Consider the following 23638-nt stretch of genomic DNA (forward strand, 5'->3'; position numbering starts at 1 on the left):
TTTGTGCACATCCCTACATTTTCTTTTGTATCACAGGGTTTACAGGTCACTCTTTGAATTGTGATCAATAAACACCCAGTGTCAGGCTGGCTTAACCAGGGCCAAGCAGGAGAACTCTTATGAGGCTGCTACATTTTGCTCAGCAGGATTGTTAAGTGGACTGATTTTTCCAATAAAGCACCCAGTAGCTCAGAGGGAAATGTTTGTGCGTGCACACGTGCCTTGTGCTTATTTCACATTTGTTCAAGTTATTCAGTTTGTGAAGCATCCTTCATCTTACGGAGCTGCAGCCAAGAATATTGATTCTTTTTTAGCATGTAGGATGTAAAGGCTGTCAGCCTAAGGAGATGGGGGTGTCAAAGAGCATCATAACCAGGGTGGATAAACATAATCATCAATTAAAAATAAAATCTGACTTTCTATCTGATTATTTGTTGTTGTTTTTAAACCTGCTAACATGATGACTTGCTATCTGTGGCTTCGTGCTACGTGAAAGAGCTGTAGGGTCTTGCATTCCCTGCTCCTCCCCTCATGCTCAAAGGAGAGTGAATAATTCTACATTTACTTTGAGTGGCTTGACATAATTGCCACCAAGCCTGGAAGACAGGAACCAGAGGTCCCCAACTGCCATACCTGGGCAGGGCAGCTGTGCCAGGAGGTGAGAGATCCATCAAGAGATCAAGAGTTGGGATTAAAGCACATTAGGGCAAGCTAAATTAAAGTCACAGCACACAAAGCATCAGGAACCAGCCAGTCAAGAGCAAGCAAAGTCAAGGCCACAACAAGCAGGAGGTCAGGAGCCAAGCATCCAAAAAAGCAGGGAACCAGAACAAGTCAGAGTGCATCCACAAAAATGTGGCTTCAGCAAAAGGAAGAGGCAAACTAAAGCCTTAAGTAGAGCAGCCCGGAGTGCAGCCCCACCTGAAACTGGAATGTCCCAGGACTTAAAGGTGCTGGTTCCAGGTGCCAGGTGCTGGCTACCGGTAGAGCTGAGTAGCTGTTGATGGGGATTGTAGTGCTGCTGCTTCATTCTCTGAGTCAAAGGACTCAGCTGGTCTTATAGTAGCAAGCATGACTTGTCCCCTTAGCTAAGCAGGGTCCACCCTGGTTGCATATGAAAGGGAGACTAGAAGTGTGAGCACCGTAAGATATTCCCCTTAGGGGATGGAGCCACTCTGGAAAGAACATCTAGGCTCAAGGTTCCCTCCCTGGCACCTCCAAGATAGGGCTGAAAGAGATTCCTGCCTGTAACCCCTTGGAGAAGCTGCTGCCAGTCTGTGTAGATAATACTGAGCTAGATGGACCTATGGTCTGACTCAGTATATGGCAGCTTCCTATGTTCCTATGTATGTCCCTATAAGAGTGTTGAGGGGGTCAGAGGCAGAAGCCCTCTCAAACCCTGTCTCATCCGGTAATTCCTCTGTGTCAGACCCAGGTATTATGGAGTCAGGCTCAGGGTTCATGACCACTTCATCCTGAGAGTTTTCAGTGTCAGACCCAGATACTATGGGGTCAGACCAAGGGTTCATTACACTGACATGCTCCTGATGGGCATGTCATTTGAACCTGCCAACTGGCAGTTCCCAAGCTATCCACCCAAGTATCTTTCTCCATCCACATGGAACCAAGATTTGAAGTTGGGTGGGGAAAGTTGGTAGAATCTCGGGTAGACAGGTTGGAAACCACCAGTTTGTGGGTTTGCACAATGTGCCCACTGGGAACATGTACTTGTTTGGTTCCTGGCTTCCAGACTTGGTAGCAATTGTGTGAAGCTGCCCTTTAAGAACAAACCACAGTTCCTTATAGCATGAACTTGGGGAACTGATTTGTCAACTAACTAGAGTAAGAATAAGGTGGGATGTCAAACCAGGATCAAACTGGCCTAAGGAACATGACCTACATGTCCTCTTTAAAAAAATAACCTCATTTTGAATGAAATCTGAATTTAATATAAACAGATTTGTTACAATCCTGCACTAATAATCTTATCGAACTGGACTCTCTGTTGAAGCTTGCCTTTCAATGGCAGGGGCATGGAGGATTAAACAGGGGAAAATGTGATTTTGGGGGTCAGTTATCATAAATATGCCATAATAGATCATGTCTTCATGGCAAATTATGGATATTTGTGATTGTTAACCAAACAGCATGGGCGTTTATTTCTATCTCATTGAGGAAAAACAGTTCTACCTCATAACTACAAGTGCTTGCGTTTGAAAATCTGGGCACTTTCACACATACAGCTCCTGGTGTAAATTAGATCTATCTATCTATCTATCTATCTATCGTTAAATCTGTATACCGCCTTTCATTAAAACAATCTCAAGGTGGCTTACAAAACATTTAAAACAACATAAGACTATAAAACAATTACACAAAATATTAAATTGGAATATAAAAACACAAATCTAATCTAATTAAAAATTTAAAACACATACACAATAGGACCATAAAATACAGAGTAGCAGCAACAAAAACAACACTCATATAAAAGCCTGGGTACAAAGCCAAGATTTCCCTTGCTTTCTAAAAACTGTGATGGAGACTGAAGAGCGGATGCCCACCGGGAGAGCATTCCAAATCCTGGGGGCAATAGCTGAGAAGGCCCTGTCCCAAGCCTCCTTCATTGTCAGCACACGGATTCACACACAGGGCTTGCACTAGCTCAGTAGACCACCCCCCTCCTTGCTTTTTTAAACTGAACAGATAATCCCTCATCACATGGCATACATATCACAAGTGATCATCACTTCTGAAAACTTCCCTCAATTTAAAAACACAGTTTACTATGTAACATGTAGGGTTTTGCTTGAGGAAAAACAGGCCTAAAACTGCCTTGCACTCCATTTTGATAAATATCCTGGCCTTAGTCTTAAAGGAAATGATCTTGCTTAATAGCCTTCCATGTGTACAGGAAAAAAACCCATCAGAAATTAATCAATTTCACAACTTCCACTCTTGACTCTGTGGTGCAAAAGCCACCAACAGTTCTGGAATATAATCCTAGGTAGTATGAAGGCTCCATTTAGTTGCAAGCCAACATTTTAATTACTATTACAAAGTAATATATGAATTGCAAAATAGAAAACTTGACTTAAAACAATGCTTTAAATCAGACTTTTTGCTTGATTAGTGAAACTGCCAGAGCCTTGCCCCATATCTTCATGAATCAAAGCAGAGAAACACCCATCTTGCAGTTGTGTGGATTTAATTATTGCCTTTGTTGGCAAACTAATGTGGAGAGAAAAATGAACATGAATGAGGTTGGAAGAAAAACACAAAGCAGTCCCAGCTGAGCAATTGAGATCTTCCTCTCTATTGTTAGCATCAGGGGAAGGTGTTAGACTGGCCTTTGGGATGCAACAGAACCCAACACTGCCAACATGTTTCATTGCAATCAGTGGTATGGCAAACTTCATGCTGCCCAACTTTGCATCTGAAAAGGATAATAAAGATGATGATGATGATGAAGATGAAGAAGAAAAGTGGAGGTTGGCCTGTGTGGTCCTTGCCTAAGCACAAGCAGAACACATTTTTGTTAGTAGTAGTATTCCTCCAAGACTAGGCACAGCATAGAACAAAACAAAACAGATATGAATTTTGCCTGCAGGCCTACAGTTTTGTGATATGAACATTAGAGGCAATCACAACATCTTCACTCTCCCGCTGCTTGAATTTATAAAGTCACTCAGACTGCAATATACACTTGCTTGAGTAGATCCAATTTAATTCAGAGGCATACTTCTGAGCAAATACTGTATGCACTGGGTTGGGCTATTAGACTTATCAGTGTGCTTGCAGTAAGTGGTAGGATTGTGACTGGAACTGAAAATTAGGATCCATCCATGAAGAACTAGAGCCATTCAGAAAAGGCTTTTGTGTTCTGCACTGATGGGCTATAATGAACAATGAGAAGAAGACTAGAGCCATAAGAAATATGTAAACAATAACATCATTCATGTTTTTTGATCATAATTATTTCTCTTCCTAGGTTTGGGTAGAGAGTGCATTTTCATCATGTGATTTCTTTGTAGGGATTAATAAAGGCAGGTGGGAAAGAGACAGAAGGCATTTCATTTTAATTCATTGTGTTTCTTCTAGATATTTTCTTTGACCATGGCCTATTAGTTCTAACCACTCCACTTATTTTCCCTTCCCTCCAGGTAATTGCCTTTGCCTCACTTTTTTTCATTCTGGTGTCCATAACAACATTCTGCCTAGAGACACATGAAGCCTTCATCATAGATGTTAATGTGACTGAAACGCTGGTGGTGGGCAACACGACAGAGGTCCTTGTGATGCGCAAGATGGAGACAGAGCCCATCCTCACTTACATTGAGGGAGTCTGTGTTCTGTGGTTCACTTTGGAGTTTTTAGTGCGCATTGTTTGCTGCCCAGATAAATTGGTATTTGTTAAGAACCTTCTTAACATCATCGACTTTGTAGCCATCTTGCCCTTCTACTTGGAGGTGGGACTCAGCGGCCTATCATCCAAGGCTGCACGGGATGTGCTGGGTTTCCTGAGGGTAGTGCGTTTTGTTCGGATCCTCCGGATCTTCAAGCTGACACGCCACTTTGTGGGGCTTCGGGTGCTGGGCCATACACTCCGGGCCAGCACCAATGAGTTTCTCCTTCTCATCATCTTCCTGGCTCTTGGGGTTTTGATCTTTGCCACCATGATCTACTATGCTGAAAGGATTGGAGCCAAGCCATCTGACCCTCGTGGAAGTGAACACACTCACTTTAAGAATATTCCCATTGGATTCTGGTGGGCAGTAGTGACTATGACGACACTGGGCTATGGTGATATGTACCCCAAAACCTGGTCAGGCATGCTGGTGGGGGCTCTTTGTGCCTTGGCTGGTGTCCTCACCATTGCCATGCCAGTCCCAGTCATTGTCAACAACTTTGGAATGTATTATTCATTGGCCATGGCCAAGCAGAAGCTCCCAAAGAAAAAGAAGAAGCACATACCACGTCCAGCACCACTGGACTCTCCAACATATTGCAAGTCAGAGGACAACTCGCCTCGCAACAGCATTCAAAGTTATAACAGCCCCCTGGTGGCAGCAACAGCAGCAGGGGTGGTGGAGAGAAAAAGATCAGGTGAGATGCAAGATTCCAGGCTCTGTCAAAGATGGAAAGAGGAATTGGTGGTAGAATTCTGAATACAACTAAATTCATTCTGGCACCTCAAGAGCGTATTTTACAACATGCATATCTTAGTATTAGATCTTAGAACCCTGTTGTCGTGATACCAGAGTCATAGGGAAAACAGAGGACAGCTCAAACCAATTTTCCTGACACATCCCTTTTTACAGGTGACTTTTTAATGTCCATGGATGAAGGGGATTCTAGTCATCTAACCAAAACACAACAGTATGAAGCACAGTCTCTCATTCTAGAACTAGAAATGGATATAAAAACCTTAGTATGTAAAAAAGAAGTAGCTTTATTGTGTTTTTCTTTTAATATCCCTGTGTACTGTCAGAATTAGGGCTAGTGTTTCATTGTGGAGGCAAGAGAAAATGGCTGACATACCATGCAAGGAAACTTGGGCATTTGGAACACCATCCACACTGCTGCATCTCTGTAAGCACCACTGCCGGTGTTGTGGAACAGGACACTTCTGCTCCATCATAAAGTTATGCAAACGCAGTTGTGCAACATGACACCCATTATTTCCCATAGGTGTCATGTTGTGCAACTGTGTCTGCACAACTTTGCGATGGAGCGCAACTGCCGTGTTCCTCAGCACTGTCTGCAGGGTTTACACTGATGCAGCTGTGTGGGCAGTGCTCCAACTGCTCGTGTTTCTTTGCATAGTACATCAGCCAGTGTTTGGGGGCAGTCTCTTCATCAGTGGCCTGTTTGCATTAAAGTTCCAGTTGTTGATCGCCAACACAGATTCCTTGAATCATGGCGGAGAGACAATCAAGTGTCTTGTATCATTCCAATTGCTTTAATCTCTCAGTGCAGAATGGCTTGGGACAGGGTAGGAAATATTGAAAAAAGAGTACATGAGTGACTTACACTATCACTTTTTGCCCTTTTGGTATAAATCAAAAGCAGCATTTGTTCATCTTCCTAGTGGCAAGATGTGTAATCTTTCATCACTAGGACTGTCATTCGGGCTGTGTTCACCCAGTCATAGTGATCTTAGTTAAAGAGTTAACCAGAATAGCTGAGCCCTGCAGAGCTGATTGTGAGAACCCAGAATTTCCAGGCAATCCTGGTTAAACTGCTGTGGTTAACCCACATTTAACCAGGATGGATAATCAGGATTGGATCCTGGTTCTCTCAGATTAATTGTATGAGATTTAACTGATTGATAAAATCTGCATATATTTGCATATAAATGAAGAAAATGTGATTTAAAAGAAAAAACATGATTTTCTTTGTTTTAAATGATAAGTGTATGCATCAAAGTAGGCATCATTTTAGAAGAGGCATTGAGGTCATTCACACAATCAAAAACTGTTCTACCCGGGTTTGGGAGCTGTGTGTGCTCCCAGTTTTGGGGGAACTGAAAATTGTGAGCACACACAGCTCCCAAACCTGGGTAGAACACAGTTTTTGATTGTTAAAATGACCTCTTGATGTGTTGTATGAGAGTGAGGAATGAGTCTTCTGTTTAGTTTATTTCCTTTCTTCTATCGCAAAACTCCCAGAAGTCTCCCAACCTACTGAGCTTCAGAAAGGTTCCTCATGCTTCACCTTCAGACCATACCCTGGGACAGGCATCTACAAATCCACTCACCAGCTCGCCAGTGGCTAGTGCCACCTGCCCTCTGGTGAGCAGGACATCCAGGACCACCCAGTTCTTCTCCCCAGAGGTCTCATTTCCACTGCCATTTTTTGAGAAGGTAAGAAGCAGCAGGAATCCTTTCTGAGCAGTAGGAGAGGGGTCCCACTGTTTTTTATTATCTCCCAATGCAATTGACAGCTAAGGGTTTTTTTCAGCCAGGCTTTTAGTAAATTTCTCAATGTTTTAAATTTTTAAATTGCTGTTTTTAACAGTTTGTTTCGTTTTGTTTTTCTTGTATTTATTTTTGTGACCCGCCTAGAGCCTTTAGAGTCAGGTGGCATATAAATCAAATAAATAAATAAATAACAGTGAGCGAAGCCTAAATTTGTGGATTTAGGAATCTCTTCTGAATCTCCTGGAATCTCTTCTGAGATGGCACCTGTCATCTCAACTTTCTCTAAGTACTTTTGTTTAAAAGTATGCACAAGTACTGTAAAAAAGGTTTCTAATTAATTAGAGACACCTTTTTGATTGATGAAAAGTTTAAAATCAATTAATTGCCTTACAGCATGATCTTATGCATGTTTATTCAGAAGTGAGCCCCGCCGTGTTCAGTGGGGCTTACTCCATGATAAATGTACAAAGAACTGCAGCCAGAATGCCTGAGTTGTTTGAATGCTGGACTTTATTCCTGGGCAATGATGAACAGTTTTACCTTTTTTTTTTCAGCAGAGAGTACCTAAGGGTGATCATTTGGCATCCCAAAGTCAGTCAGACAAATGATATATATTATATGTGTGAACCTTATTAGCATGAAAGAAAGAAATTCATCGATGCAGGTGATTTAATTGGTGTGGTGTCTTTTTGTTCCAGAAGTTGGCAGTTGTTAGGCTAGATGTAGTTGCTTGTAGTTGTAGAGGGCTGTGGCTCTTTAGGGGATCTTGCTACAGACTCTTGGCTAGCAGAGGGAAGTGCTCTGAGACCTCCATGGAGCGCCTAAGCATACAGCAGTGCTTAAAGGAAAAATATATTGTGCTTTCCCTGTCTTTGCCAGAAAAGAGGCAAGCATTTCCACTAAAGACAAGAGCCTTCCAGTAAAGAATTCCTGAAGAGACAGTGGGGGAGGTTGCTCTCTCTGTGTGTGTAAAATCAGAGGGTGGAAGTAGGGCAGCTTACATCAGCTGAAGCTCAAATGGCTTCTCTCTAGATCTGGATCATAACAAATGACATCCAAACAGCATAAAAGGTTTAAGCTCAAGAAGCATTTAGCTTGCCCCAGTGCAACTCTGCTGCTAACAGGAAGCAACCCTTTTATTTTTTCTTGAGGTTAGTAGTTCAATTTCCTAAGCTCATTAATGGCCGGATGAAACTTTCAGGCAGGCAAATCAAATAGGCTCAATGGCAGGCTAATGGCAGCGTAGTCATCTTCAGGTGCCAGCCTTGCCACCCAGATGAAGATGGCGGCTGGGTTTAAGCTCTATTCTCAACAGAAAGATGACCCTGATATGACACAATTAGCCAAACCAGCACTAATTGACCTTCTTGCTGAAACCTGAACTTTGAGGTATGGTGGTTGAATAGTTTTCTTGCTTTCCTAAGACACTGCTTAAGGCACTGGTATGAGGTAAGGCAGTAATCTTCACTTTTTTAAAAAGTGGGGGAGCATTCTGGCAAAAAAACTTCCGTGTGAAAGCCATTTCCCTTAACGCAGTGCTCTGCTTTTGCTGGTGCCCAAGGGACCCTTTTAAGAGAAACAGAGCCCTCTTGAGCCCCAGTACCACCTTGGAAGGTGTGAACAGAGCGCTGGGTAGTGTCATGTTTTCCAGAGCTCCACGTGCACTTTCCAAGATTGTGCTGGGACTCAGCATGGCTCAGTTTTCCTTAAAGGAGCCCCACTTCTGCTGGTCACTGCACAGTGGGAACAGTTGCTTTTCTGAAGTGCCAGGGGGCTGTGTGGTGTATTCAGACTCAGCTGAAACTCCTCACAGACCAAGTAACAACAATTCGCCTGGGAGCCACGCTTAGGGTTGATGGAAGCTGCCACTGGCTCCAGGGCCTTGCAGTGAGTTAGCAATGGCACGTGTTATTATTTATAGTCCCTGAAGCTCTTTCAAAGACGGTTTACAGGAAACCTCTAGAAAGCATCAGCATAGTATCAGTATTTGACATCCTTGCAGGCTGTTCCTGCAGGCCCCTTCTTTCTACAAATGTGTAACTTGTAGGGCCATTTCCCTCACTCTTTGTTTATTAGTATGCATTTTTGATGGGTTCATCTTGGTAAGAAAGAGTGGTGAAGGAGTTGATAGCAGAACCACCATCTAGAAGATGCACATTTGATTGTAGTGTATATTGGAGATGTCCCAGGATTGTAGTTAGTCTCTAAACTGCTGTAGATCCATCAGTCTCAACAGAGCAACACCCATCTTTCTTTACATTGCGACCACTTACGCCTCGCTGTCTCCAGACCTTTTTGCTCACCATGTGGGATGTGCCCTCAGGGAGCTGTTTAGGCCTGCAACTGGGATTTAAATGGTTGTCTAAGTACATGTGAAGACAAAATAAATTGTCTATAGAGTTTTGGCTTCATACATCCTTAAAGAGGCAGCCAGTTAAATCTCAAGGGCAGGCCAATGAACAGCTTCCTGAGGAAATGTGTTGTTATACCTCCTGGGAGCCCTGAAGCAACTGAAGGAGCAAAGAGGTAAAAATATAAGGAAACTCCCATAAATATTCTCATATAGCATTTAGTCTAAGAACAAATTTATGTGTCGTTGTGGGATCTGTGATTAGATCTCTTGCTTTCTTTGTTTTTTGTTTTTTAATTTAAGTAAATGCAGCTGTGTGAGGTAAATTTAGATCAGGATCAAAACACTGGAGGGGAGGAGGAGTTTAACCTTTCTCCAATAAAAATCTCTCTCTCAAGTTGCTATTTACCCCACAGGAAAAGCCTATATCATATAGGTATCTGTAAATTTTCCTGAATGAGATTCAAATTCCCTCCAAAATTGTTGTATTTATCTTTAAAAAGAAAATAAAAACCAAAACCTCAAGAGATCAATTTGCAGGTCTCCCAATGTCATGTCTAGTTTGCTCCTTTGTAACCGTAATAAATATAACAAGTATATGTGCCTAATATTTAAGAAATGGAATTGGCCAGATTCACTGTCTCTGTCCCACCCCACAGAATTTTCCGGCCAGAAAGACAGGGAGTCTTAACTAACCCTTGTGTATGCAGTGGCCCCGTACCAAGATCTTCAAGCTGGGAGGAGGGGGAATCTCTCTTTGTGCCCACCAGTACTTTTCATGATGCTGTGTGTTTCCTGCTTATTTTCCTATTGCCAAAGCAGGTGCAGAGTCAATCTCCTCTCATCTCCAAAGCTGATATCTTTCCTATTTTCTTTCGTTCCAAAGACACCAAGCAGAATGGCGATGCGAACGTGGTGCTGTCAGATGAAGAGCAGCCTCTTTCATCATCGAATGAGGAGAAGCAGCCCATGAGGCGCTCCAGTACCAGGGACAAAAACAAGAAAGCAGGCACCTGCTTTCTTTTGAACGCTGGAGATTTCTCTTGTGCTGCTGATGGTGGCATCCGGAAAGGTATGATTGAGACCCAGAGACACATAACAGCGGATGGAGTGGAGGTTGGGGATGGAGGGGACAAGATATATTAATAAGGCACGTTTCCTAGCTGGACCACTTCCCTGTCACCACAGTTTAAACATGAAGGAAATAAGGCGGCGGCAGCAGACAAAGCAGCTGTAGCTTCCCCTTCCCTCCTTGGTCCTCTTGACTCCTCCCTGCATCCACTGTGGCAAAGCAATACTCTCAGTGTGTTACATAGCAGGAGGCTCAAGGAGAAATGTGCAGGAGAAACTGCAGCTTCATCGTCCCTCCTCACTGAGGGATTTAAAAGTATAGGAATATACTCTGGATCGCAACCTTGAAATTAATTTATGGTGCTCATGGAGCCCCATACTATGGCTGCTGCTCAGTTATAGTACTGGGAGCAATACCCTCCTCTCATATCCAAATAGGTCATCAAAAAATGCTATCTGTGGCCAAAGACATCTTTAATGGTGCCTTGTACTTGCAAGCTTATAGTACATCTCCATCCATTTAGGCGCTGTGACTGGTGTCTTTAGAAAATATTTTTTGGCTATATTTAAGTCACCTTAAGTGGTGCAGTTGAGAAATGCTTGACTAATAGGCGGAAGGTTGCCGGTTCAAATCCCCGCTGCTGCCACTATATCAGGCAGCAGCAATATAGGAAGATTCTGAAAGGCATCATCTCATACTGCGCGGGAGGAGGCAATGGTAAACTTCTCCTGTATTCTACCAAAGAAAACCACAGGGCTCTGTGATCACCAGGAGTCGACACCGACTTGACTGCACACTTTACCTTACTTACCTTTTAAGGTGAGATTTTGTGGTTCTCATCTGCCTCCTTTCACCCAGTCTTCATAAAGCTTTGGGAACTGTTCACCTTGATCTTAATTTGTTTATTTCTTTTTTTTTCCTTTGGATATGTCTGCACTGAATCCCTTGGTGGGTGGTTCTTCATGTTTTCTTTTATTTTGGTTTTTCCTTGGTTGTTCCTTGATGTCGTTTCCTATCTCTGTGTGATTCCTCCTAAACTGTGGACTGTTCTTTAGGTTAGAATTTCCCCCTCAAATACAGAGCATGCACAAATAACTCTTATGCACTCCTACACATATTCATGCCAATGTGCAAAAAAAGAGAGGAGGCAGCAGACTCCATCTCTGTAGAGTTCAGAAGTAGCAGAGGATGTAGCTTCAGAAAAACCATCAAAAACAAATTCAGTAATTAGTGGCCTACATTCCGTACAATCTGCTGTGGGCAGTTTCCGCACCAGTTTCTGCACCATACTGCTTCGGGCATTTAAAACAAAATAGACACAGCTGTGCAAGAGCTCTACTGAAGAAATGCCAAAAAACTGCACAAACGCAGTTCTATGACACTATTAGCATGATTTCCAATATCTGTTGTGTTTGCACAATTTCTCAGCATTTGTATAATGGTGCTTTTGCGCAAATTCATCAGTTTTGTTTTAAATGCCCGATGAAGCACAAGCAATGCATAAACCACCCATGGGACACTGTGCAGTATGTGGGCCACTATTTAGTGGGTGCATGGGTAGGAATGCACACATCCAGCATTTTTCTAAAGGAAATGGGGGGAAATGGGGGGGGAGCAGTGATATAGATCAGATAATGACGAGAACTGTGAGATACATTAGTGCACACAAACATCAATGAGATATGTTAGTGCACACAAACATAGTGCACAGGGAGCATCACATGAAGGTTAGTTCTTGCTTAATCAAATACTAAACTTTTCTGCAAAAATCAACAACCTCAAACAACCTGAAAATGGAGCATTAATTGGAACAGCACAGGGGATGAGGCACAGATTGCATCAACTATTAGCAGTATATGTGGGTATAAAACCATGTGAAAAACGACTAGTACGGATCTACATTTTGTCTCCTTAGTGACATCACCTCCATCTTCTGTCATTGTTTCTTCTTTGTCAGTAATTAACTTTGTGCTGTTTTTTTGCAGCTGACCATCTAGCTAGTTAGATCATTCTGGACTTAGCTTTTCATGCAGTCAGACTAAATCTATTTACCCAGTCCCCATCAGTTTAATCCACTGTGACCAACTACCAGCTTAGTAACCTCCATCTTTTGTTCTCTTTGTGGTTGCCAGCCTTTGTTCCAGCTTCTTTCTGTTCCTTCTCCGTCAAGCTCGGACCCATTGGTGGGGGATAGGTCAGGCCTAGCCAGCCTCCTCTAAAATTTTCTCTGCTAAATTCTTTATATATATATAATTTTTTAAACAACAACAACTAAATGTCGCTTGCACTTAGGACCCACCACTTTTAGGTTGACTGTAGGCTTGGTCAAGGTTATTAGCAGTGGAGGCAAATTGTCCTCTGACTTACACATCTTCTTCCTGCTCAGTTCCGTCATATGCAGTATGATTAAACTTTGATTTACACTAGGATGCATGGGGAAAGAATAGCAGGTAGCTGAGTTTTAACAGAATCCACAGTCAGGAACGGACTTGGCTGAGTTTGTTGGTTTGCAAATCACTAGCAGCCTGCAACTACTGTATATGGAGATACTTTTAAGATAGGCAGTTGACAAAACATAATCAAATAGAACTGAGTCATTATCATGAACAGATCTCCTGGCTCTCTGCCTCATTTTGCTGGGAGCTGAAAAGAAAGCCATATCTGCTTAGATCTAGAGTATTGCCTGCCAGCGTGGTGTAGTGGTTAGAGTGCTGGACTAGGACCGGAGAGACCCGAGTTCAAATCCCCATTCAGCCACGAAACTAGCTGGGTGACTCTGGGCCAGTCACTTCTCTCTCAGCCTAACCTACTACACAGGGTTGTTGTGAAAGAGAAACTCAAGTATGTAGTACACTGCTCTGGGCTCCTTGGAGGAAGAGCGGGATATAAATGTAATAATAACAACAACAACAACAACAACAACAGGGCATGACTACCCTATGGGTAGGACCCAGAGGGGCTTTCATGCACAAACTGGGGATCAACTATTTTAAGAAGCACTGCAAGCTTCTGAGTTCAACAGATTCTTCTTCAGGTAGGAATATGCTGAGCAAAAGTCAGATAACATAAAATGAGGAAATAACTTATTCGATGTCCAGATAGGACTGTTGACCTCATGAGTTGCTTTGATAAAGGAAGCATGTCTGGGACATGAGACTTGCTATAGCTGAATTGATTCTAACCCAAGGCTAGTTCTCAGGTGACATTTTTAAATAAACCATTGGAATGGCAAAAGGCAATATGAATTCTGATGAAATTATCTGTTTTAGACACATATTAGAAGCACAGGACATCTCTGGTTCCATTTGAACCCATATTATTGTCTATTAAAATCCCTGACCATCTGGTTAAGCAAGTCAGGAAAAATCTCTTCATTGGAAAAGACCCTCTACTCTTGCAGAAATAGAGTGTGTGGGTGGAGGGGACCCTTTCCAAATTGGTTGGAAAGAATGCAAAGTCCTATTTCAGTGCCTGCTGGTTCCAGCAGTCCCAAATTCTGCCTGTGCTGGTCATTGCTGGCTTGTATAACTGACAGAAGCCAGTTCAGGATGTGCAGTCTTCGTGGGTGGCATCCCATTATGAGCATGTGGGGATGTCCCAATGGGTGGGTACCATTTTCAAAACAAGAGAGGAGAGCTGGTCTTGTAGTAGCAAGTGTGACTTGTCCCATAGCTAAGCAAGATCCACCCTGGTTGCAATTGAATGGGAGACCATATGTGAGCACTGCAAGATATTCCCCTCAGGGGATGAAGCCGCTCTGGGAAGAGCAGAAGGTTTCAAGTTCCCTCCCTGGCTTCTCCAAGATAGGGCTGAGAGAGATTCCTGCCTGCAACCTTGGAGAAGCCGCTGCCAGTCTGCGTAGACAATACTGAGCTAGATAGACCAATGGTCTGACTCAGTATATGGCAGCTTCCTAGGTTCCTATGTAATTCCTGAACAACTGGTTGAGCTCTGCAATATGCAACTGGGAATGTCAGAAGCTACCATCATCACAAAGAAAACTCCCAGAGAAGCTTTAACGCATTTATGGAATAGTGATGGTGACTAAAATGACATTATAGACTAGGAGTCGGGTCTCACAATCAGTGAGACCCAGTTTGGGAAGGTAAGCAGGGAGAGCGAGTTAAGTCCGCTCTCCACGCAGATGAGCAGGGTGGGAGCCCTGGGCGGCCAGATCAGCCACCCACACGACTCCTGGCTCTGTGATGGAGCTGACGGGGGCTGGGAGGATCGAGGGCCACACGGCCCCCAGAAGCTCCAGTATGCCCTGCGCGAGCACGCAGGGCATATTGGAGAGACCCCCGGAGCCGGGAGGTGGCCTTTTCGTCTCCCCTCCAGGGGTCTACTCGTGAGTAGCCCCGGCGTGAAGCCATGCCACGGCTACTCATGATTTTTTAAAAATGGATTTAAGGGGAGGGTTACTTTGGTGGGTTAACTGCCGGGAGGCAACCGGGCTCACCTGCGAGCCCAGTGGCTCCCACAATCAGCTGAAATCGGGCTAGGCTCCCCTAGCCCGATTTCGGCTGACCATGGGAATAGCCTCTAGGACTTGCAGATTAGATGGGGACTAAGAAATGTGTTTGGGTAGACTGCTCTATGTACAAGGTGGGCTGTTGCTAGTAAAGTGCTTAACGTATTCTGGCTGAAAGCTAGATGAAATTACTCCTGAGTAGTCAATGGGAAATCAATGGGACAAGTTATTCATGACTAACTTGATCCATTAATTTCAGTGGTACCACTCATGAGTAATTTTGTCTGGATGTCAGCCTCTGTATTTTCTTATCATTTGGAAAGGGCCTGATTATGGGCTTTTTTGGATGTGAATATTTTCCATATTTCAAACACAAATTAGCAAACTGAGTACTGCATGTGAGTCATATGCAGGTAAGTTTATGATGAATGTGCATCATATTTGCATAATTTGATGTTCAGTACAAATGCACAGATTCATGCCTGTGTAAGTACAGTGGGTATCTGATGCAAAGGATTGTTTGAGAACATAAGAAGGGTCCTGAATTCAGTACATGATGGGGCTCCTGTCCTGTGCTTCTAATTCATGTACAGAATTGAGAAATTTATCATATCCGGCTTCTCCCATTATCTCATGGTCAGCTACAGCGGTCACTGGAGCCCTGTGCCTTATTGATTCAAGTAATCCTACTTAAGCTTGATGATGCAAATCTTGAACATACATACCTGACGGTAGAAGTGAATAATTCATCATAAGACTATGCACACGTGTGCAACTTCTAGTATAGGCACATTGCTATACATTGATGCATAGGTGTGCCTCGGTGCAGCAAGTGCTTGCACATGGAGAATATTGAACCTCTGAAATATTATACAAAAGAATAATATCAGCTGCCTTCCTCGTGGCACAGATCTCTGTATAAAATGCAGTTCCCCAGCTCCTTAGCAACAAACAAGTCCATTTTTAACCAATTAGGGTGACCTCAGCCATCAGCTGTGTAGCTGGGAGAGCTGCTTATTGAGCTAAGCCATACTCATGGCAATGAACAGAGCAAACGGCTTCTCACAACTATCTGCCAGTTTTCATGGTGGATGTTTCTGAAGTAGCTTGGAATCATGTGCTGCCATTTTCTCATCCGCTGTGTCTGTACTCAAGTTTCACTTTTGCTTTCCTGACAAAGGCTGCAGCCTGCCTCAGTGTAGCTCGATGCCAAGACCATACCTGCAGCTCCTGCCTCGTGGTACTGGCATTTTCAGGAGGATGCAGGTTGGATGAGTGTTGGTGGCATCCAATGCCAGCTGTAGAAATGTCACAACAGCAGCCATTGTATGGACATAGAGGTGACAGTGTGGTATTGGTATAACTATATTCTGCAACGAGTCCACTCTTTTCAGAGGAGTTGCTCCATTTGCTTCCCACACTAAGGACCAAACTACATGTGATGTTAAACCCATCTTTAAAAGTTGTGCTTAGCTTAAAAGTGGACCAGTGGTCCTCTTATTTTTTTAAAAAATATATATTTTAATTAATTTTAAAAAGGGGGCATTAACAGTGGCCTTTCCCCCCACCCAATCCAGTCTGGAAGTGTGGTGCACTGTGAGGAAAGGGTTAACACCCCCCAGCTCCATTTTCATCCTGAAAAATCACCCTCCAAAGTAGCAATTTGCACCCAAAGTGGCCATCTCTGGGGGTAGGGGTGCTGCTGATTTTTAAAGATAAAAGGACTACAGTACCTCTGGTCCCCTTCTGCACTGAGCCCATTTTTTAAAGCCCGACTTAACATCATGTGCAGTTTGGCCTTAACAGTTTAGTTTATAAGTGCAGAGTATGGGAAGCTGTTTGTATGGGTAGCTGTTCGTTGGACACAGTCCAAGGCATAAAATGAAGTTGTCGGCCTTGGACTGTGATCACTGCTTCCTATTTAGGTTACACTGGACATAAACTTTGAAGCAGTTGGACCCCATCATGCTAGGTCTCCCCCTTCCACACCCTGGTCCTTCCCTGGTTCCTTTGCCCACTTGGGTCCCCGTTCTGCCACAAAATGGACAGGGAGAGGATGAGCAAGGAGGTATGGTCAGCATCAGGGGCGGAGCAAGGTTGCAGTGGGCCCAGAGACGAGATTTTAAAATGGGGCCCCCCACTCAAAGTCCAGGGCCTCCACACACCCCAGGCCCCCAAGGATTTAAGTCTGATATTCCAAAATAAGTATGCTGCCTGGAAATACATTTCACTGAATACACACACGCACACATCACAATATATAGTGATATACATTGAGTACTATACATTTGTTTTACTTTTAATGCCTAGAACACACTAGAAAGATGAATGATTAAAATGGCCCCCTCGCTGCAGATTAGCAAAGGAGACTTTCAACCATGCAGGGTGAGCCTATGTTTGTTTTCTCAGAATTCTGAACAAATTCAGTCAAGTTTGATTCCAGGAGGCTTTTCACAGGAGGCTTTTAAAGCCCTTTAACACACATCTCCTCTGGAATAGAGGTGCTGCATTCACATGTTGGCCAGATTTACCCTGAAGTCCCTGCAAGTTATTGGGGAGCAGTTCACACACAAGAAAAATAAAATAAAATAAAAGCACCACACATGCTTCACAGTTCTCACTCAGACCTTCTGGGTTGCAAAACAACTTGAACATAAGTGCATTTATAAATGAATGAATGAATGAATAAAATAAATATAATACTGTTTCTTCCAGAAGTTTTTGTAATTTTCTGCCATGAAACAAGCCACTTATAGGACTTTTTAGATAGTTTTTTTTAAGCCAGCAAATTTTCCAAGCTGTTTAAAAATAAATATTCAGAGACTTCTCAGTCCCTCCACCCCATATCAAAGCCCTATGGCAAGCAGATGCCTATATATCCGGGGCGGGGGGAAGGTAACCACAAAAAGGAGTTCACACTCTACCTGGCAAATGCTGGGTTTGGCAGGGCAGCAAGGGGTCTTCTGCTGCAGAGAACAGTGGTGGCCACTCTGGCTGCCTCCTCCTTCCTGGCTGGCTTGGGCCCTACTGGAGTTCAGGCTTCACTGCGGCCTACAGGGAGGCCTCCGTGGAAGCCCCGCCCACCCGCTGATCAGCTGAGAGGCGGGAGAAAAGGAGCTCTTTGCAGCTTGTCTGCTGCCTGGATTGCGGGCCAGGAGAACAAGCTGGAGAGACGGCGAACAGGGCAAGTGGCTGAGGGGCCTTGGGGCTGGGCAGGGGCAATGGGGAGTCACGTGAGGTGCCTCTGGGGGGTCCCTCCAGGCAGTGGGGCCCCCAGACAACTGTCTCCCCTTGCCAGATCGTTGTTATGCGCCTGGTCAGCATAGAGTGCAGGGGCCGCATTCTCTCTTGGCTACTTTTCTAAAGTAGCAAGCGTGCCCTTTTCGGACCAGGCATGCATGTTTAGCCTCCAACTTCAAATATGATGACCATTTGTTTATTTTACCATGTATGCTGGTCTTCTTTGCTTCCCTTCTCTTCATCTCCATCTCTCTCTCTCTTTCCTATTTTCTCCCTTTCCTTTTCCTCTTTCTCTCTCCCAGAGCCTCTTAAGAAAACGCAAAACCAGGAAGGAAGGAAATGGCGGGGGTGGTCATGCTTATTCTGATGTGACCCTCCTTGCATCAAGATGCAGTCTCCTTGAGGGTCCTCAGCTACCAATTGCAGGCCAGTGCTTTAGAGCAGGTGGAGGCAACCTTGGCACTCCAGCTGTTGTTGAACTACAACTCCCATTATTTCATTTATTGTGTCTGGGGATGATGGGAGTTGTAGTTCAGCAACAGCTGGAGTGCCAAGGGTGCCTACTCTTGCTTTAGAGCATATGCAGCCTGATCCTACACATGTTTTCTCAGTAGCAAGTCCCATTGTGTTCAATTGGCTTTATGCCCAACTAAGTGTCCATAGGATTGTAGCCTTAAAAGTACGGGCACCATCTCCAGACAGCAAATCTAAATGGGACTTACTGCCTAGTATAGTAAGTGAAAACTGTTAGCACACTAACAATATTATTAAAAAAACAGTCTACCTTGATAACAATCTCAGATTGTTAGAAGGCCTGAACTGCAGGGTTCTTTGGCTTTTCCTTCTTAGCTGCACATGCCCCTTTAATGTCAAATCATTCTCACATGTAGTACAGCTTCCTGTTTCTAAAGTCTGAAGAGGGGAAAAGATAAATGCCAGGAATTTCATCAGTTTGTGATTCCTCTGCTTTTGAAGCTGTGAACTCTGTACCTTCCATGCTGGTGAATAATCTGCTATTTACCTCTAGTAGGCTTCTCAGGCACTAATTCCATAGGGATGCAGTTTGCACGTGTGATTTATGCATTTAAGAGTCTTCATTTACCTATTAATGCTGCCGTTCTTGACACTTACTGTGTTAAGCAACAAAAATGCTTAATTCTGTATGCCTTTTTTTACATTAGAAACAAAATAGCTTTTGCTTCTCATCGTAATACAGCATTGAAAGATGGCTCTTGTCACTGCGGCATCTGAGAATATCCTAATCTCTAGTAGACTCAACCACACAGCACCTCAGGATAGAAGGGAAGCCCAGATAATGATAGTCTTACAATTCAGAAACCCCACAGTAGTGATTTCAGAGACTGACTGTGCTTAAGGCGACCAGGGCGCTTTCCAGATTAAACCCTACAACAGCGTCACTACGGATCTGCTAAGTGTGCTTCCATACTTCCTGTGGACTTGTGACACCACAGTCCCTCTGCTGACAGCAAGGTGCCATTCACATTTCCGATGCTTTCTTTTGGATTTCATCTTTGCAATATAATACTACAGTGTTGCATATGCATCGCAGAAAAGTAGCTGTATTTTCCTGTTGTAGGAGTTCGAGATTCTGCAGATTGTTCTCGATAAGCTCCTGCCAAACCGCCGCATTTTTACCCCTGTTGTAGTGTTTAATCTGGAAAGCACCCAGATGCAAAGCAGGACAGTGGTACAGAAGAGGACATTTTAGTGGGTTAAGCTGCACTTCCTAATATTTTCTCTTTTGCACAACTATTAAGGTACAGGGGCTCTGTGTTCCCTTCTTAAAAAATGTGTTTGCCCCAGAACTCTGAGATTCACCTGAGCTGGGGTTTCTTCATATCCTGGTCTGCTCTGGAAGAAGTGTTAGGGATGTGCACAAACTCAGTTCATGCACTGGTTCGGCACTGGATCGGTTCAGACAAGGTCCAAACTGGGAGTGGGAGGGCAAGCAGGATTTTTAAGAAAAAGGAGAGCAGGCCCTTATCTGCTCTCCACAGCCACATGCAGATTCCTGCTGTAGTGGCACTTGTCCCAAGTACCCCCATGTGGCTCCAGCATGCACATGGTGTTCGCACATGCTTGGGCGCCATTTGCGTGGTCAGCAACACCATGCTGAGCATGCAAATGGTGCCGGTGCATGCGTAGACACCATGCGCATGCTGGCACTGATTGGCACTGGACAATCGCTGCCACAGCAGGAAGCTGCATGTGGAGGTGGACAGTAGGTAAGGAGTTGCTCCCCTTTTGCTTAAAGATCACCCTCACCCTCACCCTCTCTGTGGCACCGAACCAGTGCACCTCGGTTCGTGCACATCCCTAACCAGGGTGGACTGTGCAGTCCTCTTGCTATTAGTGTATGATGTCCGCTGAGGAAAGGCAGGTGCTTTTGTGAGTTTTTGAATGTTGCCAGCACTTTTGCTTGCGTGCAGTAGCACTGAATCCATGTCAGGATTCTTGTGGATCGATAGATGAGGTAGATGTAGAACTTGTCTCCAGTTTGGATGTTACGTAACAACAAGGAAAGAAGCAGTGGGCCCTTACCTCAGGGAAAGCAGTAACATGAACTAAAAGGATCTGAGCATTTTGCAGTTCTTTCACGTGTGCCTCCTTCTCCCCCTGCCTCCCAGTATTCGGCAGCAGAGTGATCATGAGAACCAGCCCATTGAGTTCTGCTATGTGCTTGACAAAATCCTTTTCTGGCACTCTTAGGTAGGCAGGAAAAGACAAGACATTTATCAAGCCTTCTAGCAGGCCTCTGTACATGGTCTGTGGTATTTGGCTTAATGGGTTGGAAGTTGTGTGGGTCTGGGCTGTAACGGTTCACTGACAGGGTCTCTCAGTTCTAGAGAATTGCTTCTAACTGCTGTTTGGAGGCAGGCCTCTAGCTTTCAGTAGGTAAGTAGCAATTACCTGTTAACACAGCAATCAAGGATAAAATATAGCGTGCGCACAAGCCCTGAGGACATGGGTTTAGCTCAGCCATGACCATAACTGATTAGACAGCTGTGGCCTTTGGAAGGCTGGGTGTCAAATCAGACTACCCCAAGGAGCCCTCTCCTTTGCCGTTTCCAAACGTATGCTTCAGAAATAATTTGCCCAACTTCAGGCAGCAAGTTTGTGGGTAATGGGGAAAAAAATTGGGAACAAAACATAAGAACAGCCCTGTTGGATCAGGCCCAAGACCTATCCAGTCTAACATCCTGTTTCAAACAGTGGCCCACCAAATGCCTCCAAGAAGCCCACAGAAGCTCTCTTTTGCTGTTGCTCCTCCCCTGCAACTTGTATTTAGCGGCATCTTGCCTCTGAGGCTGGAGATGGAACTCAACTGGTGTGCTAAACATTTTGATAACTATTCAGAGAATTTTGGCTCTTCACTGAGGTAGGTTTGAGAGCAATAATCAGTGTGTATGTCGCCAGATGGATCTTGTTGTTTGCTTACAGGATGGTGTTGGACAGCTGGGGGCCTGAATCCGCTTGTGTTTCAACCAAGGACAAGCCTGTTGCTATTTGACATGGAAAATCCACAGAGGACCAAGTATTCCTAATCAGCAAGGATAATATTGTTTCAGGCAGTGCTTATTGGAACTGACATGCAGCTATGCTATGCAGTTTTTAGACTTGGCATTATGCAGTGGTATATGACTAATAGTCCTGCTGCTGTGTGAACAAAAACCAGAATTAGGGAGTGAGATACCAAGAAGCATAGTAGGCCTTCATAATATTGTGAAATCTATAGGGTTTCCCCTTCTTTTCTTCCCAAGCAAGTAAAATGTGGGGTGGGCCTGTTATATCTATGCATTGGCAGTGCAAAATGTTCTGTAGAAACATTTTCTCTCAACAGATCTTTCTGAAGAGATCTGTTGAGAGGGCGTACTCAAATTATGGAGAAATATTCAGGGAATAAAACGGAGAGGTTCAGCAGCACAGAGTTACAGCTGCAAAAGGTGAATTAAAACCCTTATTTTTCATCATTTTTTTCCAGTTCAAGACTGCAGTCTTAGGCTTATGTACTTGGAAGTAATTTCCACTGAAATCTGCATGCCTTGCTTCAAAGTAAGAGAATCTGAGTGTAGGGGAAGATTCAGATGTTCATGATTGTGTTTGTAGGGTTGCCAGGCTGCAACCTGAAGAATGAGCAATTAAATGTACTAATTGTGGAATTCTTGTTCTCCTTTCATCTGCTGCCTTCTGTATACCTGCAGCAGTGAGCAGGACTCCAGTTTGCCCTACAGCAGATAGTGGAGTGGTCTGGATTGGACAAAAGATCCAGCGGAGAAGCAGGCACAGGCAGTTGCAACTATCTCCTCTCTTGCTTGATTGGTCCATGTAATAAAGCTAAACACTCATTCTCAACCAATCTGACAATGCTATAACCCAGGGGTGGCCAACTGAGGCTCTCCAGCTGCTGGACTACAACCCCCAGCTGCAATTTATCATACACCCACCCATTAGCTACAGCAAAACTGACTCTCTGCTGGTGTCTTGCCAGTCTGTGAGAGCTCAGTTTTGATTTTCATGTTCATTTAAGATTTTCTGAGACTATCAAGTGTTACCATACTTGCTAATACACATGTCAGCTATTGTAATCTGTAAGCATGCTTTTACACTAATCTCAAGTGTGCAGTAACAAAGGATTGCAGTCTAGGCACAGGCAAATATCAGTCTTAGAATACCCCTAATACCAATGGACTCGGAGGCTAGGCTTTGTGAAAAGAGAAATGAAGTTTATTGAAGTAACAAGCACAATGTAAAATGGGAGTATTTGGCAACCTGTGCCAAGAATGCAGAGCACTTCTGTGGGCAAAAAGCTAAGAAGTGAAATGCAATTAGGAACAAAGCAAGCAAAGCAAAAGGAATGGGGGGGAACGGGGGTAAAGAAAAGAGCATAATTACTGAAGAAATGAGACAGTTCTGTATTTTATTTCTTTATTTATCATATTTCTATACCACCTGATATGTGTATCCCTAGGCGGTGAACCTCTCCTGAATCCTGGTGAGCTTATTACAATGTCAAACGATGTTAGGAGGGTCCTTCTTCAGGTCTTCCCAGCAGAGGGCAAGGATAGGCAGCCTGTGTTTGGAATTCTCTCTGGTAGAGAAACCCTTTTTCAATTATAGCAGAGTGCACAGAGGCACAACACAGCGGATTTAGTTAGGCATGCGTGTATGCTGAGAGTAAAGTAACTTGGAGCCAGTTCATAGTTTCAAATAAATATATAAGGCATTTATTAGAGAACTCCATTCTAGATAGGAAAGTGAGGAGTTAGGATCTCTAATCTATCTATCTAGCTGGATGCAGATGGATTCTGCATCTTCTCTGCACACATGGTGCAGGGAGAGGAGCTTGCTTCCATGTTGCAAGGTAGAAGAAACAGGAAGAGAAGAGAGAGGAAGTGTCCCTGAGATAGCAATCCACATTCCAAAGGGATAGTGTCAGAGCAGTAGAGAAGAGATGACCAATGTCTTGACCCTCTAGCCCTCTGACTCACTAGTCTGTCCTCCTATGTCACTGAGACAAGAGACAGTGCAAAGACCTTAACTTCCAACAGCCTGAGCTCCCA

General features: G+C 43.9%; 1 protein-coding gene and 1 long non-coding RNA gene across 6 annotated transcripts in view; one reads left to right on the forward strand and one right to left on the reverse strand.

Annotated features, from left to right (window-relative positions):
• KCNC4 (potassium voltage-gated channel subfamily C member 4) overlaps nucleotides 1–23638 on the forward strand; it is a 105179-nt gene that overhangs the window by 11818 nt on the left and 69723 nt on the right. For all 5 annotated transcript variants that reach the window (XM_053247005.1, XM_053247000.1, XM_053247002.1 and 2 more), the window contains exons 2-3: nucleotides 4164–5106; nucleotides 10160–10345. In XM_053247005.1, coding sequence (XP_053102980.1) covers nucleotides 4164–5106; nucleotides 10160–10345 — 1129 coding nt within the window. The remainder of the gene's footprint in view (nucleotides 1–4163; nucleotides 5107–10159; nucleotides 10346–23638) is intronic.
• LOC128323593 (uncharacterized) lies at nucleotides 5000–17823 on the reverse strand. The gene is made up of 3 exons (XR_008306366.1): nucleotides 17741–17823; nucleotides 15542–15676; nucleotides 5000–5128 (listed from the first exon to the last, which is right to left on the reverse strand). It is a non-coding gene; the product is annotated as an uncharacterized LOC128323593 (long non-coding RNA).

Source organism: Hemicordylus capensis, chromosome 4, assembly GCF_027244095.1.
Source record: "Hemicordylus capensis ecotype Gifberg chromosome 4, rHemCap1.1.pri, whole genome shotgun sequence".
Lineage (NCBI taxonomy): Eukaryota > Metazoa > Chordata > Lepidosauria > Squamata > Cordylidae > Hemicordylus > Hemicordylus capensis.